General features: G+C 50.8%; 7 protein-coding genes across 7 annotated transcripts; 5 read left to right on the plus strand and 2 right to left on the minus strand.

Annotated features, from left to right (window-relative positions):
- Window positions 1–755: 755 nt before the first annotated feature.
- P152DRAFT_476699 (major facilitator superfamily transporter) lies at window positions 756–2405 on the minus strand (the record flags this gene model as incomplete). The annotated part of the gene is made up of 5 exons (XM_033681530.1): window positions 756–1004; window positions 1058–1271; window positions 1321–2068; window positions 2120–2172; window positions 2230–2405. The coding sequence occupies 5 exons, from the start codon at window positions 2403–2405 to the stop codon at window positions 756–758; spliced, it is 1440 nt and encodes a 479-aa protein (XP_033530762.1).
- A 584-nt stretch (window positions 2406–2989) lies between these two features.
- Window positions 2990–5039, plus strand: P152DRAFT_461774 (taurine catabolism dioxygenase family protein). The gene is made up of 5 exons (XM_033680199.1): window positions 2990–3398; window positions 3455–3765; window positions 3817–4055; window positions 4107–4328; window positions 4390–5039. The coding sequence occupies exons 1-5, from the start codon at window positions 3206–3208 to the stop codon at window positions 4691–4693; spliced, it is 1269 nt and encodes a 422-aa protein (XP_033530763.1). The 5' UTR covers window positions 2990–3205; the 3' UTR covers window positions 4694–5039.
- A 38-nt stretch (window positions 5040–5077) lies between these two features.
- Window positions 5078–5719, minus strand: P152DRAFT_403871 (NAD(P)-binding protein; the record flags this gene model as incomplete). Its single annotated transcript, XM_033676724.1, has 1 exon — window positions 5078–5719. A coding segment is annotated over one exon (642 nt), but the record flags the coding sequence as incomplete, so codon positions are not given.
- Window positions 5720–8719: 3000 nt separating this feature from the next.
- On the plus strand, window positions 8720–9209 carry P152DRAFT_461778 (uncharacterized protein). The gene has a single exon (XM_033680200.1). The coding sequence runs from the start codon at window positions 8850–8852 to the stop codon at window positions 9081–9083; it is 234 nt and encodes a 77-aa protein (XP_033530765.1). The 5' UTR covers window positions 8720–8849; the 3' UTR covers window positions 9084–9209.
- Window positions 9210–10960: 1751 nt separating this feature from the next.
- Window positions 10961–12738, plus strand: P152DRAFT_170490 (uncharacterized protein). Its single transcript, XM_033674089.1, has 4 exons — window positions 10961–11071; window positions 11136–11372; window positions 11426–11539; window positions 11596–12738. Exons 2-4 carry the CDS (start codon window positions 11348–11350, stop codon window positions 12414–12416), a joined length of 960 nt encoding a protein of 319 aa, XP_033530766.1. The 5' UTR covers window positions 10961–11071; window positions 11136–11347; the 3' UTR covers window positions 12417–12738.
- On the plus strand, window positions 12506–12943 carry P152DRAFT_476703 (uncharacterized protein; the record flags this gene model as incomplete). The annotated part of the gene is made up of 1 exon (XM_033681531.1): window positions 12506–12943. One exon carries the CDS (start codon window positions 12506–12508, stop codon window positions 12941–12943), a length of 438 nt encoding a protein of 145 aa, XP_033530767.1.
- An 893-nt stretch (window positions 12944–13836) lies between these two features.
- P152DRAFT_170719 (uncharacterized protein) lies at window positions 13837–16326 on the plus strand. The gene has a single exon (XM_033674090.1). It carries the CDS (start codon window positions 14220–14222, stop codon window positions 16185–16187), a length of 1968 nt encoding a protein of 655 aa, XP_033530768.1. The 5' UTR covers window positions 13837–14219; the 3' UTR covers window positions 16188–16326.
- The last annotated feature ends 306 nt before the right edge of the window (window positions 16327–16632 follow it).

Below are 16632 nucleotides of genomic sequence, written 5' to 3' on the forward strand. Positions count from 1 at the left end.
CTGCAGCTGCCAGAGATTATTTGGCTATACCAGCATCTGGGGTATCAGTCGAAAGACTGTTCAGTGGGGGAAGAGATCTCTTAGGAGTGCGGAGGAGCTCAATGAGTGCAGAGACTATGAGGCGTCTTATGATGCTGCGAGATACATGGAAATAGCTTCAGAGATTTACGAATAATTACGAATAATTACGAATAATGCGAATATTATTCGTACGAATATTAGTAAGCGGAAATTCTAAATTTTATTCGTATTCGACTACGAATATTCGTACGAATATTCGTAATCGAATATTCGTGTCCAGCCCTAATGGCCAAAGACCTCTCTGTCTTTGAATGAGTGTCGAATCGTACGTAGCTTGAAGGCGTCTTTACGGATTTTCGGCATCTCAGAGAAATGAAGCCTTATCAGCCGCTGAGAACCCCCACCTCGAAATCTGCGTATTTGACCGCCGGAAATAGTGCTTTAACGCAAGAAACGGCTTGCCGTCAAGAGGCTGAAGGAAGTGGGTTGTTTGCGGAGGAAACGGAATCAGAATAATACTACCTGGTCGCGGTCAAACTGCGCCCAGACGATGCATCATGCATCATGTAATTACCTATCATCCACTGGATTCGCGACACTGACCTGCAGAGGGTGCTGCAATGGGCAAACATTCCCGGTTTTTTTATCCCAGTGCGAACATTCACAGCATTACCAGCCTACAAGAGGCCTACTAAACTAGAAAGTCTTTTATGGCTCCGTAATCCACACCATATTCACTTTTCGAGACCCGTCTCCTTGCGAATGCCCCTGCCAAGGAACTTGAGCCCGATGACACCCAGAGTCTGCGCGCCAGCCATCCCAGCGATGATCGAATAGCCAAGATGGAACTTCGGTGCCATAGTGCCCGTATTGAAGATCAGAATCGGTACCCAGGCGTTAAAGGCAGCGCCGATTGCTTGTGCGCAACCTAGGATGAGTGCGCGTTCTTCTGGCAGGGCGGAGAACGTCTCATTAAGATACGACTAGGTCACAATTAGCTTTCACTCCTGGCTCAAGGTCGGAATATAAAGCTTACAATCATGATCGGACCGTACGCAAGTGTCGTGGCCATGCTGATATATCCATAGAAGATTGCCCCTTGGCTCGGTGCGGCAGCAAGGACGGCGCAAGATACAGTGCCGACGATGCAGATGAAGAAGGCCACGAAGGTTCGGTTTCGCAGACCATCTGACAAGAAGCCATAGAAGATGGTGAAGACCAAACCGGCTGCGTGGGCAGATGTAGGGATGCTGAGAGCTTTGTTAGGTGTGAACACATGCAGTGGAATAGTAGACTGACATGTTGACTTGCGAGACCGAGTATGTCTTGAGCGCCTTGAGGTAGATAGCGAAGAAAGCAAGCGGATAAGTATCCAAGCAGAAGAAGATGTAGTTCACCACAAAAAGCCAGACGAAGGGCCGCATCGCCATGGTTTTGAAAGTTGTAAAAGTAGCGCCAGAGAACGGCTTCCGGCCAATTCTTGTCATTCTTGACTGTGCAAGCTCCCTTTCCTCCTCGCTAAGGTAGCGAGCCTTGGTGTTGTATGGCGAGTCGGGCACGGCAAAGAAGCCATAGAGTGAGCCTGGGACAGTGATGATGCCACACATGATGAAGAGCCATCTCCATCCGGCAAGTCCGTGGAGGCCATTCATACCATTGTAGACGCCAGCCTGCAGGTACCCGGAGAACATATTCGCTGCGAAAGAGGCCGAGTAGAAGATACTTGCTCGCTTCGCTAGCTCCTTTGGCGTGTACCAGTTGCCAAGTAGCGTCATCGCGCCGATGTAGAACGGCGACTCGATCAACCCGATGAGGAAGCGCATGGCATAGACTTGCTTCGCATTACTGACCGCGGCAAAGCAGAACGTGATGATGGCCCAACAAACCTCGCAAGCGGGAAGATAATACGATGGCCTAACATAGGTGATGATATATTGACTGGGGATCATGCCAATGGTGTAGCCGATGGTCCAGAAGGTGGTGAAGTAATTATACTCGTCGCCAGTGAGATTGAGGTCTTCCTTCATGCCGGAGACATATGCATTAGCTAGGAAGGGTTAGCTCCATCGGTTATAAACTTCGTCGAGTGAAGGCTCACTCATGTTGGTGGTGTCGAGAAGCCGAATAAAGTAGCCAAAGCATGCCCAGCTCCTGGTTTGCTGTCAGTATACAGTCGTTCTCGTTAACGCTCTGCCTCCTTCAACTCACAGAATATATAGATCAAGCTTCCACAGCAGCCTCCTCTCCGCTGTCATAGTTCCGCCCCTCCACCATGGCTTAACATCGCCCTTCCCACTCTCACGATCGCTCTCGGAAGCATATTGCACCTCTTCATCAGGCACTTTTGCCTCGGACAGCTTCTGAACCTCGATAGGCGCAGTCATGGTTCACCTCCAAGTGGATACAAGATTGATGAAAAGGTATGCACGGGGTGATGGGCTGATGGCTGCAGAGGATGATCGTTCGCCTACCAACTTACCAACCACTGTTCTTATACACATATCCGATCGCTCGGTAGCATAATCCCGATCCATCATGCTAGTGAGCATGTTGGCATGCAATTGTCCAACGTTAGACTGTTTCAACGCAAGCTTCAATTGCGTGTAAGATAGGGATATGTTGCCATCATCAAAAATTTCCGTTCATCCGTTTCATTGCACGAATATCGGGTCGGGTTTCCTAGGCTGAAGGACACTCCACCATGGCAGCGTCAAATGAACCGCCAAATGAACTGCCAAATAAAACTGCACGATGATTTACTCTAACCGAAGCCAGCCAATCGTTGCTCGGACAGGGCGGGTCCGATTCGGAAATGCCATTATTCCCAAGAGTCCTCCTGCTCATTGGTGCGACTTATAATACCATGCGGATGCCCAGGGTCTGAGTCATGTACTAAGACTGTACTATCCTACAGTCTAAGCTGGAACTATATCATATATGCAATAGTCTGGCGGCCAGATGCGGTAAAGGACTCCCGATACTGGTGCTATTCCTAAGACTAGATCATTCGTTATTTGTATATGGAATTGCGCAACTGATGCTATGCGATTCTGCGGGTCGAGCTCGGATAACGAGGCGCAAGTATTTCCAGAACTGGCCATCCCCAAGTTATATGAGGACGCCGTGAACCGAGACAAGTAGTTGAAGATCGTCTGTACCTGCTTTTGATAAGCAAGAAATTAAGATGGCTACCGTTGACACCTTACCTTCATATGACCTTTGGAGCGACGCTCCCGGGTATCTGCTTAACAAGCCAGAATGGGAGGCCGCCAATGCGTCCCATCCAGCATCCTTCAGCTTCGGTGATGTCCCAAAGGGCTGGCCGAGCCAGATTACTGGGCCCTCGGTATGGACCGGTGATGATCTTCGTCGAAACCGTATGTAGGACGAATTGTATGTATACAATGAGTTGACCATACTGAGACATTCATAGCCGACTCGTATCTCCGGATCCTCAAGGAGGAGGAGATCGAGGAAATAGACACTGCCATCAAAGCATGGAAGCAGCTCTCCATTCCACAGATCGAGCTCTCCCGTTCCAACTTTCCTCTTCCCACACTTGGTCCCGTGCTGCGCCAGCTCGCCAACAATATCTACAATGGCACCGGCCTCCAAATCCTGCGTGGCTTTCCTATTGCTCAATACAGTACGGAAGACCAGATGATCGCGTTCCTCGGCATTAATGCATGGATCGGCGACCAGAAGCTCAATCAAGGCGCTCAAAGGGCTGTCTGCCATATCAAGGTGAAGCGGAATATGGACTATGCTAATGACATTTTGCTGACACTTCTGTAGAGCATCGCCCACCTTGATCCCTCCCAGCGCGGCAAGATCTACGTCTCTGCCCAAGACACGAATCCACAGATGTACCACAGCGATGCAGGTGGGGATATCGTAGGCTTGATGGCCGTGAGCACGTCTGGCAAAGGCGGCAGGTCAAAGGTCGCGAGTGCGGCGCAGGTCTACAATCATCTTGCAAAGCATCGGCCGGACATCGCACGCATCTTAGCCGAACACAAGTTCCGATGGCAGGCGTACGACTTTTTCCAAGCTCTTCTCATATTTTTTCACTGACGATATCGCAGGGTTGGCATCCCTAAAGACGGTGTCCGCCTAATCCACTACCAAGACGGGAAACTCTTCCTCAACTTCTCGACTCGCACATTCATCGGGTATGGCGAGGTTCCCGATCGTGACACAAACTTCCCAGAATTGACTTTCGAAGAACGCGAAGTCTTCGGGGGGTGGCAATGGGTCGCTGATCAGTACAGCTTCTCCACGGAGTTGCAAACAGGCGATATAGAATGGTATGACCTTTCTCCTCCTTGGGAATGGAAATACAAAGGCACTGACAACTATGCTCTAAAGGGTCAACAACCTCCACCACCAGCATGCGCGCTTTGGCTTCACCGAAGATCCTTCAAATCCGCGTCACCTCCTCCGCGTCTGGCTACGTGACAGCGAACTGAGCCCGAAGAAGCCGGCAGATATGCAGAACAAATTCGATGCTATGTTTGGTGTTGAGCCGAACCTTGTACCGGTGGATGAGCTCGAGGAGGATGTTATCCGGAAAAGTACGGGAATTTTCACTGGATCGTGTGAAAAGGCTCTGGCCGACTATCGGCTGGAAAAAGGTGGCATAGGCGCGTTAAACAAGAAAGCCGACAGGTAAATATGCTGGGACACGTTCGGCATGATCACATAGACCGCGTAGGCTTCCAGAAGCTATTAATTCGATGGTAATTGGTATACCAAGGCCAACATATGCTAAGTATATCTGGATAATGTGGCCAACTTGAGGAATGGAGAGGGTGTACGCGCGGATGGACTCTTCAAATGAACAAATGATTGCATGATATCAAAATTTTTGTTCGTACCCAGCACGTACCTTTGTATGGATATCCCTTCTTGCTTGCTGTGCGAGCGAACCGTGACATATGGAGTAATAAGGTATGTGTTCAATGAGCAACATCGACGTGTTCACCTAACAATACCCCATCGAGCCACCCCTTCTCCTTCATTTTAGTGCAGTTTGAGCAATCATTTTGAACATCTCCTATCGCCCCTTTTCCCAACCCTCACCTGCCATCTTCGGAAGCCCACCCACATAAATAACATCGTCGCCCTTGTCAAGTCCATCCCAAGCCTCCGCCGTAAATGTCTCCAGTGGCATCAGGACGTGCTCTGGTACATGTACGCCTGGCTGATTTTTCTCGCTGTGCAGCTCTGTCTTCACTGCGGGAGGCACAATCTCCACAACCTGTACAACTCCTGGCCCGGCCCTCATCTGTTCCTGTAGACATATAACGAACGAGTGGAGTGCCGCTTTAGTTGCACTGTAGTTCAGACAACGTGGAGCGGGGACCAAAGCCAGGCCGGAGCTGATGAAAACCAGGTAGCCCTTAGATTGCGCTTGGAGGTGAGGTAGGAATGCCTTGACAAGATGAATGTACGAGAGGTAGTTAGTTGTTATTTCAGCACTAACAACCTCTAGATTAACTGTGTCCGGATTGGAGAAGTCGAAGCTTCGCTGGATCCCGGCGTTGAGGATGACTGAATCTAGATCCGGGTGCTTCTTCATGATATCATTCGCAAAACTTCCAATCTGGTCGAGCTGAGTGATATCCACCTGGTAGGCCGTTACTTTGTCCTTGCCGTGTTTGCTGGCAAACTCGTCCAGCCTGTCTTCGCGGCATCCAGTCCCTTACTAGGTTTTCATGCCACTTGGCGTGGCCGCGCTAGCACCACCCCCTGAAGCACTTAGCTTAATAGTTTGGAAGAATTACGAGTTCTTACTTGTCAAGATGTCACATTTGATTTGTATGCAATCCTCATATAGTATAAAGTTGTCGCACGTGATGTGCTAAAATGGTTGGGAGTGAGGTGCTGTTGTTCCAGCAGCGAAGTTGTTGTATTGTGTAAGTTGTGTGTTCTAGCTGAATGCCTGGTCCCCAGGCCCTACAGATATACGAGAGTCACGGCAAGATTATTAATGCAGTTTGTAGCCTTGGACTCCTAGAGCTCATGCCTTGGCCTGCGACAAAAGTAAATAGACACAATTACCATAGAGGAATCTAGTAGTATCTAGCTAGGTCTTTGACTGTGGAATGGTTCTATACAACTAGTACAGAGAGAAAATCCTTCTCCACAGATCTCACAGTAAAAGAAGGTCCTTCGGTCCTTGATTTGGTTATCCCTTAGCTTTTTCCACCTACACAACCAACACCACCGTCGCATCCCTCTTGAAATTCGTGCCAGGCGATGAACACCACTTCTAAGAGTAGTATGATACGGGAACTCCGTATTTGGCCGTACGTACGAGTTACCGGATCTCCTGATCCCTCGGTTGCCTCGAATTGAGGACCTTCCTGCTCATTGAAGCCCTGTACTACTCGGGGACCATGACCATCTGAGATACCTTTGATGACCATATTCCAGGCAAGCTGTAGACGGAAATCCTTAAGGCTCTGTAGGTATCTAATATTCTGCTTTCGAAACTGACATGTACCGAGGATATGAGCGTTCGAAGCAGTCGTATCGAGTATCCAGAAGAGAATAGGATACCATGTTTTCTGGCTAATTAGGTGGGATGTGAAGTAAGCTCGGCGTTGATCCGCGATATCGACGCCTCCCATAAAGCTATTGTATAGTATGGCAGCTTTAGGTTGTAGAACCGGTATCTCGTGGACCCCAGGAGGGTAGATTTGATCAAGTTCTCGCTGGTACGCAGCTGTACCAGTCGCGGGACGCCTCCGAGGTACCCAATCATTCTCTTCTGGCTCAAAAATGGTATGGAGGAAACGTATGAGTACCCGATCCTTCCATAAGAGGCTGGCAACATCGCGAACGCAGAGGAAGTCCTGCTTTTGAAGCGGCCATCTGCAATTGTCCTTTACCTCTTTGAAGTGCTGTAACGGGTACTCTTTATACGACGTCCTAGTCGTCCCACAGGCCCCAATCCTCATTTTTCGAAGGACTGAGAGCAGGCGAATATCGGTAAAGTAGTTATCCATAAAGATAACAAACTTGCGGAGACTGACAGGAAGAGAGGCTACCAAGGTAACAACCGCCTTTGAGGTAGCCGTAAGCTCAAGATTCTCGTATCTATGGGGGGGCTGATAGTTTACACCATGGATTGATGATGTATCCTTCCTTCCTCCGGTATCAAAGCTTCCTCCTAAGGTAAAAAGAAAGCTATAAACATAGCCTCTATCGGCGAGGGCAAGGATTTTATAGCCAACAGGGATAGGCTTGCCTTTAATAGAGACAATCTCCTTTGATCGACCCGTAAACTTGACCATAATCTCATCGATTGAGACGTAGTTTAAGGGGAGATATACTTGGTTGAAGCGAGCACCTAAAAGCGAGGCAATTGGTTGTACTTTGTCGAAGACGGAGGTCGGCTGCGGCTCTGTATCGGGATCAGAGGTGGATAATCCGTTTGATCTGCTTCTATCTTCGAAAGGACATAAACCTAGAGATACAGTGAAGAGGCCGCTGGCCATTCCTACTCCTGAGATCCCCTCGAGAAGCGATATTAAAGGTACCCATGTAAAGGACAAGGCCCAGCCATATCCGGATATGGCCGGCGGTAACAGGCCTAATCGAGATTTCATGCTTCTGGGCGTACCGGTTGGAGTGCTCTGCGATCGTCTTATAAATGCCTTCATCAAATAGCTGGGAGAAAAGGACAAGCGGAAGATCCCATCGCTCAGCAAGTTCTTCGAAGGAAGCGGGAGGGCGATCGTGAAGCATTGGGTCTAGGGACTGACCATTGCCATGGAAAATCCCGCAGCCAGTACAACCTGGAGTCCCACAGGATACACTCTGGGTGTCGGTAGCGCAGAGAGGGCCTTGGACGCCAATGAAGAGATCAAGCAACGCTTCGGGGTAGTGATAGTATGAGACGTATCCTTGCATCTTTTTAAAGTACGCCCCAGGCTACCCTAAAGGCCTCTTAGTAGCAGGATCAATAGCTATGTAGGAGGCATCCCCAGGTTGTCCAATTGGCGTAGGAAGAGATCCAGCGGAGGATGTTGCAGGCTCAACCTGAGGTTGCTGTAATTGGGACTCCGGATCCGCTTCCGCAGCGGTGGTAGCATCAGACGGCACTCTCCATACAAATTCAGTGGTGAGCTCATCCTCAGATACCTCGTCATCGGAAGCGGTGGCGTCTGAAGCTGATGGGAGCATCGAAAGCATAGTTGATCGCTTTGATTGTACAGAGTAGAGTTGCAATGAGCAATGGAGCTGGCAAAAAGGCGCAAAGGCTGTAATTTTCGTACCGCGTTGTGATTGGAGCCTATTAGTACGCTAACTTAGCGCCACCAAGCCCCTCCCGGCACTGAAAAGGAATGGACCAGATGGACCGTGTATGGGGTAGCGATAACATGTCACAGAAAGTGACAGAATCTGTGTTTCTTGACGTTTCCCCACTGCTTCATTCCGTATTCGATTCTATACCCCTATTCTTTCCCTTTTTAGGGAATAGATCACCATTGTAAACCATATAAAATAGCTGCAGGAACAGCCTGTTTTCGTAGGATCCGGCTCTTCAGGATCAAGTTCAATCTATCTACGCTCTTTTGGAATCTAACGGGGTTTTGTCGCAATTCGCGGGGTGATGATTAAGCACGTTCGCTGCTTTTGCTCAGTTGCTGTAGAGTCACAACGCAAGTTGGTCTTGACGATTCCCATTGTCTCCTCAAAAGGAGATCTAGCTAGTAAAACAGTTGAAGATAATTAAATACAAGGTAAATAAGACGACGGCAGGTGGACCGCCAGAATGGCAGGCTTGCCCAACCGTGCATGCTCATTGGCCGAAACCCATGATCCGAAGGTTTCCCGCCTGCTCTGCCCAGTTCGCCTGCTTCGACCTCCCATATAAAACGCGCATTCCACCATTCGTTCTTCTGCCGTTTTATTTCATCGCTCTCGTCTTCTTCCCCTTCCCTCTCCTCTCAAACCCCTCAACTACTACGGCGACCGAGAATCCACGACCGCTCTTCATTCTTCGCTTGCTCCCTGCTCCACTGCGTCTCTGGTTTCGCTGCGTTCCCTAGCCGCCCCGCTCCCTCCTGATCGCCGTCTCAAGTGTTGCACTCTGTCCACACGGCGCTGCGGTCTCTTCTGCTGGTCATTTTATTCTCAAGGAGCTCGTCTGCCTGGATTGCTAGGCATGCCTCCCGTTCCCTGGACCGTTTCTCTCCCTCTCGAGAGTGAGACGGTCGGTCTCCCTAAATCCGAATCCGAATCCAACCTCCTCCCTCTCCACGCTCCTGCCCAAGTCCAGCAGGTGGCCGGCCATCTCGCTCACATCCTGCTCGCGAGCTCGGAGTGGCCCACACAGCCCCCGGCATTGGGGCCCGTTGATTCCGTTCGGCGACGCCGACTCCAGCGCCTTGGTTCACCGTCATCCTCAATCCGAGTCATGGAAGTCGGTCACAAGGTCCACGGCTCATGACGATCCTAGACCCCTGTATCATTGTTTTCGTCGCTTTGCTGCCTACGTGGCACTGCCGGACTTGTGGGCTGAGCCGGTCTGGATGAGGCGGAGGTGGGGAAGGAAAAGCAAGGCGACGGCGAGACGAGCAGTGGCGGTCGCGTTCATGCTCAAGGAGGGCCACGAGAGGGCGAGAGGGCGAGACGGTGAGACGGTGAGAGGCATACGCATGTTACGCTTCCTCCTTTAGCTCCTTGGCTTTCCGGAAGTAGTTGGTGAGTTGGAAATCTATCTGACACCCGGCGATCCCGAAGGATCTTCAAAAAACCTGCTCATCTCGCCTAGCCTGCTGAGCCCGCGTCTCAGGCAGCAGCTGGAGCGGTCGAGGGGATAGGTGTGGTCGGAGCGCAGGGGATTGAAAGGGGCGAAGGGACTGGCTCAAAATCTGGGACGTTATGGAACGATGACGCTGTCACCAGACACACATGATGCAGCATGGGCCATGGTTCTGCCCCAGAAAGGCCGCACCGCCATCAGGCGCGAATCTCGGACTGAGTTTCCCGAGAGAGCGCATATGACCGAATACGAGCCAATTCATACGTCGCCGTTCATGCGTTAAGCATCTCCGGCCCTTGTATGGCTGAACGTTAGGGACGATGTGTTAGATTACGCGCTCGCCCCTTCGTCAAGAGGGAGGTTATCGGATGGAATACCCTAGAATGGTGGATTCGCGCGGACGGAGCTCTTGTTCCGGTCCAAGATTGAGCTACCCTTTTCCGAGCCGCCTTTGGAAGCGGCAAGTTCGGAGGCTGAGCAGCTCCATGTCGCACATTATCGCATGACGAGGGCTTTCGCGCCGCTTGAAACGCGGGATCCTTCAGGGAACGAAGGCATGACGCGGGCCTCATTCAAAGGCTGCAATGATGCAATTCAGGATCGAAAAGGGGACACGTCAGCTCAGCCTCCTTCGCTCCGGCAGATGGGCGAGCAGGCGATATCATGCTTGATTGACTTTCTACGCTTCAGCTGCACATGTTTGTTCCATCCTTCTACCTAGAAGACCGCTGCAACTGCTCCAGGAAATGGGTATGCTCGTCTAGCGCTGGCGATGGCATTTCATTCCCTTACCCCTTTGATTGAATCAATAGCCTCGGTCTTATCAGGCTCACTCTTCTCACAAGATCCGATTTAGAAGCGCCGAGCCAGAGCTGGCGGATAATCCGCTCACGGGCGAGCTGGATAAACAAGGCGAGCCTGCTTCCCGGCATAAAAGGTTTCCCTGCTCCCTGCTCCCTCCTTTCAAAGGTCAGCGACTCCTCTACACTTTTAAAGGATCACACGTATTCTAGAGTGAAAACTGCGCAAAAACGGACATGGCGGTCACGACAGCCCCTTCTTCCTTCGATGCGCAATCGCAAAATCAGTCGCCTGATAACTTTCGCAATTATTCTGACCCGCCAAAAAGCAGATGTGGAGCTGATGCCATTCTTGACATCTCTTTTAACGACCCATGGACCGATATTGATGGTATTCTGAAGGGCGAAGGCTTGACCGAGCCAAAGCCCACGCAGGAATCAGCGTGCGAGGCATTCACAGGAAGCTGTGCAGGTGAGTTACTAGAGATGCTGCGCGAACAGCTTCCGAAGAGGACCATAATCTAATCTCTCTTTAGATGCAGCTATACTTATCGAAGACAGCGAATCGGACACTGATTCCGAAGATGAGCTGCCTTCTCTTAACGCATTGTTCAGTTCGGGCTCCCAACCGGAAGTTGGTGGCACGCCGGTTGCAGATAGAGTCTGTGATTCGAGCTCGTCACAAGCGATAGAGAGCGGCGAAAGTCCGCCGTCTGGACCGAACGGCGAACTGTCTACTGGTGCCGACATGTCCTGGAGTGTTAGCGACTTATGTGAGCCAGTGTATCCCTTCCAGTGCTTCGCCCTATGCTAACGCAAATGGTAGCCAACTATTCTGCTATGGAAGTCGGCGTCTTTGTAGCGGACCATACGCGACTGTCATTTGAGAGCCTTGTTCCATCTACTGAAACGGCCGAATCTAGCAGCCTGCAACCTTCAGGTATGGCCTTACCGCGCTCTAGATTAGGCATAACCCCGACTGACAGTTTTGTACAGAGGAAACAGATAGCATCGCCGACGAAAACTATGACCCTCTAATCAATCCGTCGTTCCTTGAACAGAGGAAGCGGGTCCGTTCCTCCTCCCGCACGACCCCGTCCACCGACATCGATGTTGCGCTCGGCACTAGATCACAACATCAGATGGATAGGCAACCGCCGGAGAAGCCGCGTCCGGCGAAGCGGTCGAGACGATCTCGTTCCAGCGAGGCGCCACTATCCGTCACCGCTGTCCCCGATCCTGGGGTCGACTGTTCAGGGCGGCGCGAGACTCCAAGCATGTTTCATCGTGTAGGGAGGGAACAATCGGGCTCTGTCGATGCCGAGGCATCTCCCCAAGACAGTGATGAGAGAGACGCAGCGGATACCAGCGCTGGCCCACGACCTGCCTCGTCTCCCCGTGCAATAAGGGCGTACCAGCGACGTGCGACCGACGATCCGATTCACGAGCATAGCCGGCTAGGAGACACTGCTGACTATGGTCGTGGCTGTGGCACGGACGAAGAGCACGCCGTGGATGATGATGACCACGGAACAAGGTCGCCGAAACCGCCACCAGGGCGACGGCATCGAGGCAAGATCCAACGCAGACGTCGGCCGTTCCAGTCCGATGCTGAGAGGAACACTCGCACGCTCGCACGGGATCAGCAGATTCCACGCTTCTTAAGCAGTCCGCATCCCGACTCCTCTGCACCGAGAAGAGACGATAGCGGCCCACAGGACAGTGACAAGAGCGCACCCTTCACCATGGCCCGGCATACTGTGGTCGACATTTCTCTTCGTCCAACGCCGGGGACACTCTCCTGGCAGCTACGATGAAGGTTGATAGCGATATGCAGGCAATTTCTTACGGCACGCTGCTCAAGCTAATAGAGAATATTTTGGGCAATACAGCGAAGATACACGACATGACACTCAAACCGCTTACAGCAGGCCAATGGCTGTTAACCGGGTTCCTTCACAGTCATTACGTCAACGCCGGCGTTACCACGCGGCACGAGTTTACACCAAATCCGCGAAGGGATACTACCGCCGCGACCACTATCCCAATGGCCAACACTCCCGACTCAGAGGATGACAGCAGCGTGGGCGGGAGCGATAGTAGCGTCAGTGACGATGATATCAGCGATAAGAAATACATTGACCAAGGTGTGGAAGGCGGAACGCGCCGTCGGTGGGCGCCTTTAGAGGAACAGCGTCTGTTGGCTTACAAGGCCGAGGGGAAGCCATGGCCATGGATCTCTAGAAAGTTCCCGGACCGGACACCAGGTGCTGTGCGCGTCCGTTGGCACATGTTACATCGGTTGCAGGAAGGAAAGAACGAACGAGGCAACGGACCCACCTAGCAGGAGGACAACTCTTCGAAAAGGTCGGGTTTTGGATACGTGAAGAAGTGAAGGAATAACGTCTTCTTCACTTAACGAATTAACGATCCAGTCTTTGCAGTACTCACAATTTTATCTATGCTGCTGAATTCAATCTTCACTCAATGCCACTTCCGACACTTCCTAAGATCTACCCTAGATGAAACGCGAGGATACTACAATGATTCCTTTAAATCCATACAGCGCATTCGAAATCGGTCCTTAAGGATAGCCGAACGTATCGACGCAAGCCCACTCGCACAGCAGCATGCAGAGATGCAGCCTTCACGTGAGCAACAGTGTCTTTCCTGTGACAGATTCGACTTGGAACTCAGGAAATGGGTGGACTCCCGTTCTCGACAACCGGCATATTTTCGTAGTCACTTCGCCGGCCAAATGGTGGATGACGAAAGCGGCACCCGATCTTTTTGGGGAGCCTTGAGATTCTACTATCTAGGATCTAATTGGCCCAGATTGTTCCGGATGAAATAGAACAAGATGGCGATGGCCATTGTTACAGCCGCTAGCGAAATCGCCTTCCGCCTTTTACACCTCCAGGAATTCTCACTGAACAGCCCACTTTCAGGTCATGGCGTAAATCTTTACGCCACGATTCTTAGTGATCAATTTCCAAGTGTACAACCACCTCCCCATCATGGTTCATTTACTCGTTTATCGAGAAACAATATTTAAGTCTACAAGGAAACTCGATTCCTGAAACACTCTCCAGTCGCTGGTCTGAATAACTTACTTCGCTAGGACCTTCATCGATAGCGATAGACCGTTTCGGATGTTCGCAAGCAACGCCTACAGAAGCTAGCCAATGGTGCCCAAAAGTCGTTCGCTGGTTGTGCCCTCCTCCTCGACGAGAATCGGCTCTTGTTCAAGCAAAACATTGAAAGAAATTGTCGCAAATCGACACGGTCAACGGTAGTCGGGAAGGAGAAAATGATAAGTTAGAAGGACATTGTCGAGGCCAACATGAAGCATGATGCGAAGGAAGCTACGGCAGTATGGATAGGGCTACAGATGCACTAAAAACAGCGGCCCCACCAGTAGCGTTGGCACGTGGAATGACAGAGTTTCATTCTTACTGACCTGTCCTTCACCGATGCGGGGTAGCTTCAATGCACAGAAGAGTTAAATTGGGCCATTCCTTGTCTTGAAGTATTTTTCCGGGCTGACCTCCGCGCTCTGCTGCGCAACACTGATTAGAGTCGATTCCCGGAGTTCATACTATCAAGCCAGATATTCCACCATGGCAGATATATATGAACAAGTCTTTACCCTTAGTCCGATACCGAGTGTTATCCTCAATCCTGAGCTTCGCATCCAAAGAGCTTCGAACAGCTTCCTTCACCATACAAAGTTGCGCGTGGACGAGTTGTGCGATAGTAACTACCTCGAGCTACTCAAAGATCGAGTGCTGATATCAGACACCGATATGCGTCACGTCCGCGACGTCATCCATGGGACGATTCAGACGCTGGAAGTACAAACAGGCCGGCGCATCCGTACAAGCCCAGGGGCAGTGTGGCAACTGCGTGTGGTTCCAACGGTCATGAACGGTGCCCTCCTCTACCTGCTGGTAGAATGGCTGCAAGCTGCAAAGAGAGAAGAGAAAAACAGTCTAATCGGCAATGGTTTGGCAAGAAGCGAGGCACTCCGACTACTGGTAGGAGCTGTCAAGGATTATGCCATATTTTTGCTTGACACCGAAGGCATCGTGCTGACTTGGAACGCCGGTGCCGAGCTCAACAAGGGATACAAGCCTCACGAAATCATCGGCAAGCATTTTTCTACATTCTATAGCGAGGAAGACGTAAGAGCAAACAAGCCTGCGAAAGAACTGGAGGTCTGTCTGCTTGAGGGAAGGGTGGAAGATGAGGGGTGGAGGTACCGCAGAGACGGCACCCGCTTTTGGGCCAATGTCATCATCACAGCGATCTACGATGTCGACGTTCATGTGGGATTCGGTAAAGTTACTCGGGACTTAACCGAGCGCAAGGCAGCCGAATCTCGCCTTCTCGCCGCATACGAGGAGAGCGCAAATCTAAAATCGGAGTTCCTTGCCAACATGAGTCACGAAATCCGGACACCAATGCACGGGATGATATCAGCTAATAAGCTACTTCTCGACACTCAGTTGACCGAGGAACAGCGAGATCTGGCAGACATCATCAACGACTCCGGAAAAATCATGTTACAGGTCATCAATGACATTCTCGACTATTCTAAGCTGGTGTCCGGCAGTTTCTCACTCTCCTCGAGCATCGTCGTCATCACCTCTATTGTCGGCTCCGTGATGCGCAACTTCCAGACAATTCTCAAATCTGGCGTGTACTTTCAAAGCTTTTCTGCCGAAGGTATTCCCAGGTCCATACAGGGCGATCCTCTTCGCTACCGCCAGGTCCTCCAAAATCTTGTCAGCAACGCCGTCAAGTTCACCGACAAGGGTTTTATAGGCATCCGCACATGTGTCCATTCAGAAGACGACCACACGTATACAATCAAAACCGAGGTTCAGGATACCGGGATTGGCGTTTCTGAGTCTGCAGCCAGCTCTTTGTTTACGCCTTTCCGGCAGCTTGACAATACCACCACCAAGACGCACCAAGGCACAGGTCTTGGCTTGTCCATTTCTAAATCTTTGGTCGAGCTGATGGGCGGACAGATATGTTTCGCGCCCAACCCCGAGCGCAGCGGCAGCGTATTCTGGTTTACGGCAAAGTTCAATAAGATAAATATCTTGGATGGAATGGAAAGCCTTACAGCCCAATTTGATGGGACAACCCCGTTGACTCCGAATCCGGACGACTCCACCTTATACCGAGAATATTTTGGAACCAAGAGTCTTCTACTCGCCGAAGATAACATTATCAATCAGAAGGTTATGGTCAGAATGCTACACTCACTCGGTTTTATGCGAGTTGACACAGCGGTAGATGGTGCTCAAGCAATCAACTTGGTTATTAATAGTCCAAAGAATTACGACCTCATCTTAATGGATATCAGCATGCCCGTCCTTGATGGCATCGCAGCAGCGACCCAACTCAGAAGATCTGGGTGTCGACTACCGATCATTGCCGTCACGGCGAATGTCCTGAAAGAAAGTCGAGAAGATTTTCGTGCTAAGGGATTAAATGACTATGTTCCAAAACCTGTTGACAGAAATCTCTTGACAAAGATTCTGATGGAATGGCTGGTTCTAAAGACGTCCACGTGAACTCGGCCGACGTACAAGAGGTCACTTAGCACGGAGCATCATGATACGCGGAACAGCATAGATAATCCAGCATCGACGAACAGCACAGCAAACAGGCCCGATAGGATAGAGCTAAAGCACTAGAGGTGCAAATGGTGGAGATGAACAAGAGGGTTCTTGTCCCGGAGCATCCAGACACGAAACAATCTGGCCTTCACGTGGAGAGGACTCGGCGGACAAACAGAAGCTGTAGGACCGATATAGGATAGTGTATAACTGCAGATGAATATCCAAAATCTCTACGCAGCCAGGCAGCACCTCCATGTTCGAAACCCCCATGTCTCTTCAGAAGAACATGTGCCAGCAAATCTCAAATGATACTGGCTTGCATCTTCATACTGAGCTCGGGGCCGTCGCTCTTGGTCAGTCATTGGCTTCATTGGGCACCCAAGAGCGACAAAGCCCC

Source organism: Eremomyces bilateralis (assembly GCF_010015585.1).
Source record: "Eremomyces bilateralis CBS 781.70 unplaced genomic scaffold P152scaffold_27, whole genome shotgun sequence".
NCBI lineage: Eukaryota > Fungi > Ascomycota > Dothideomycetes > Eremomycetales > Eremomycetaceae > Eremomyces > Eremomyces bilateralis.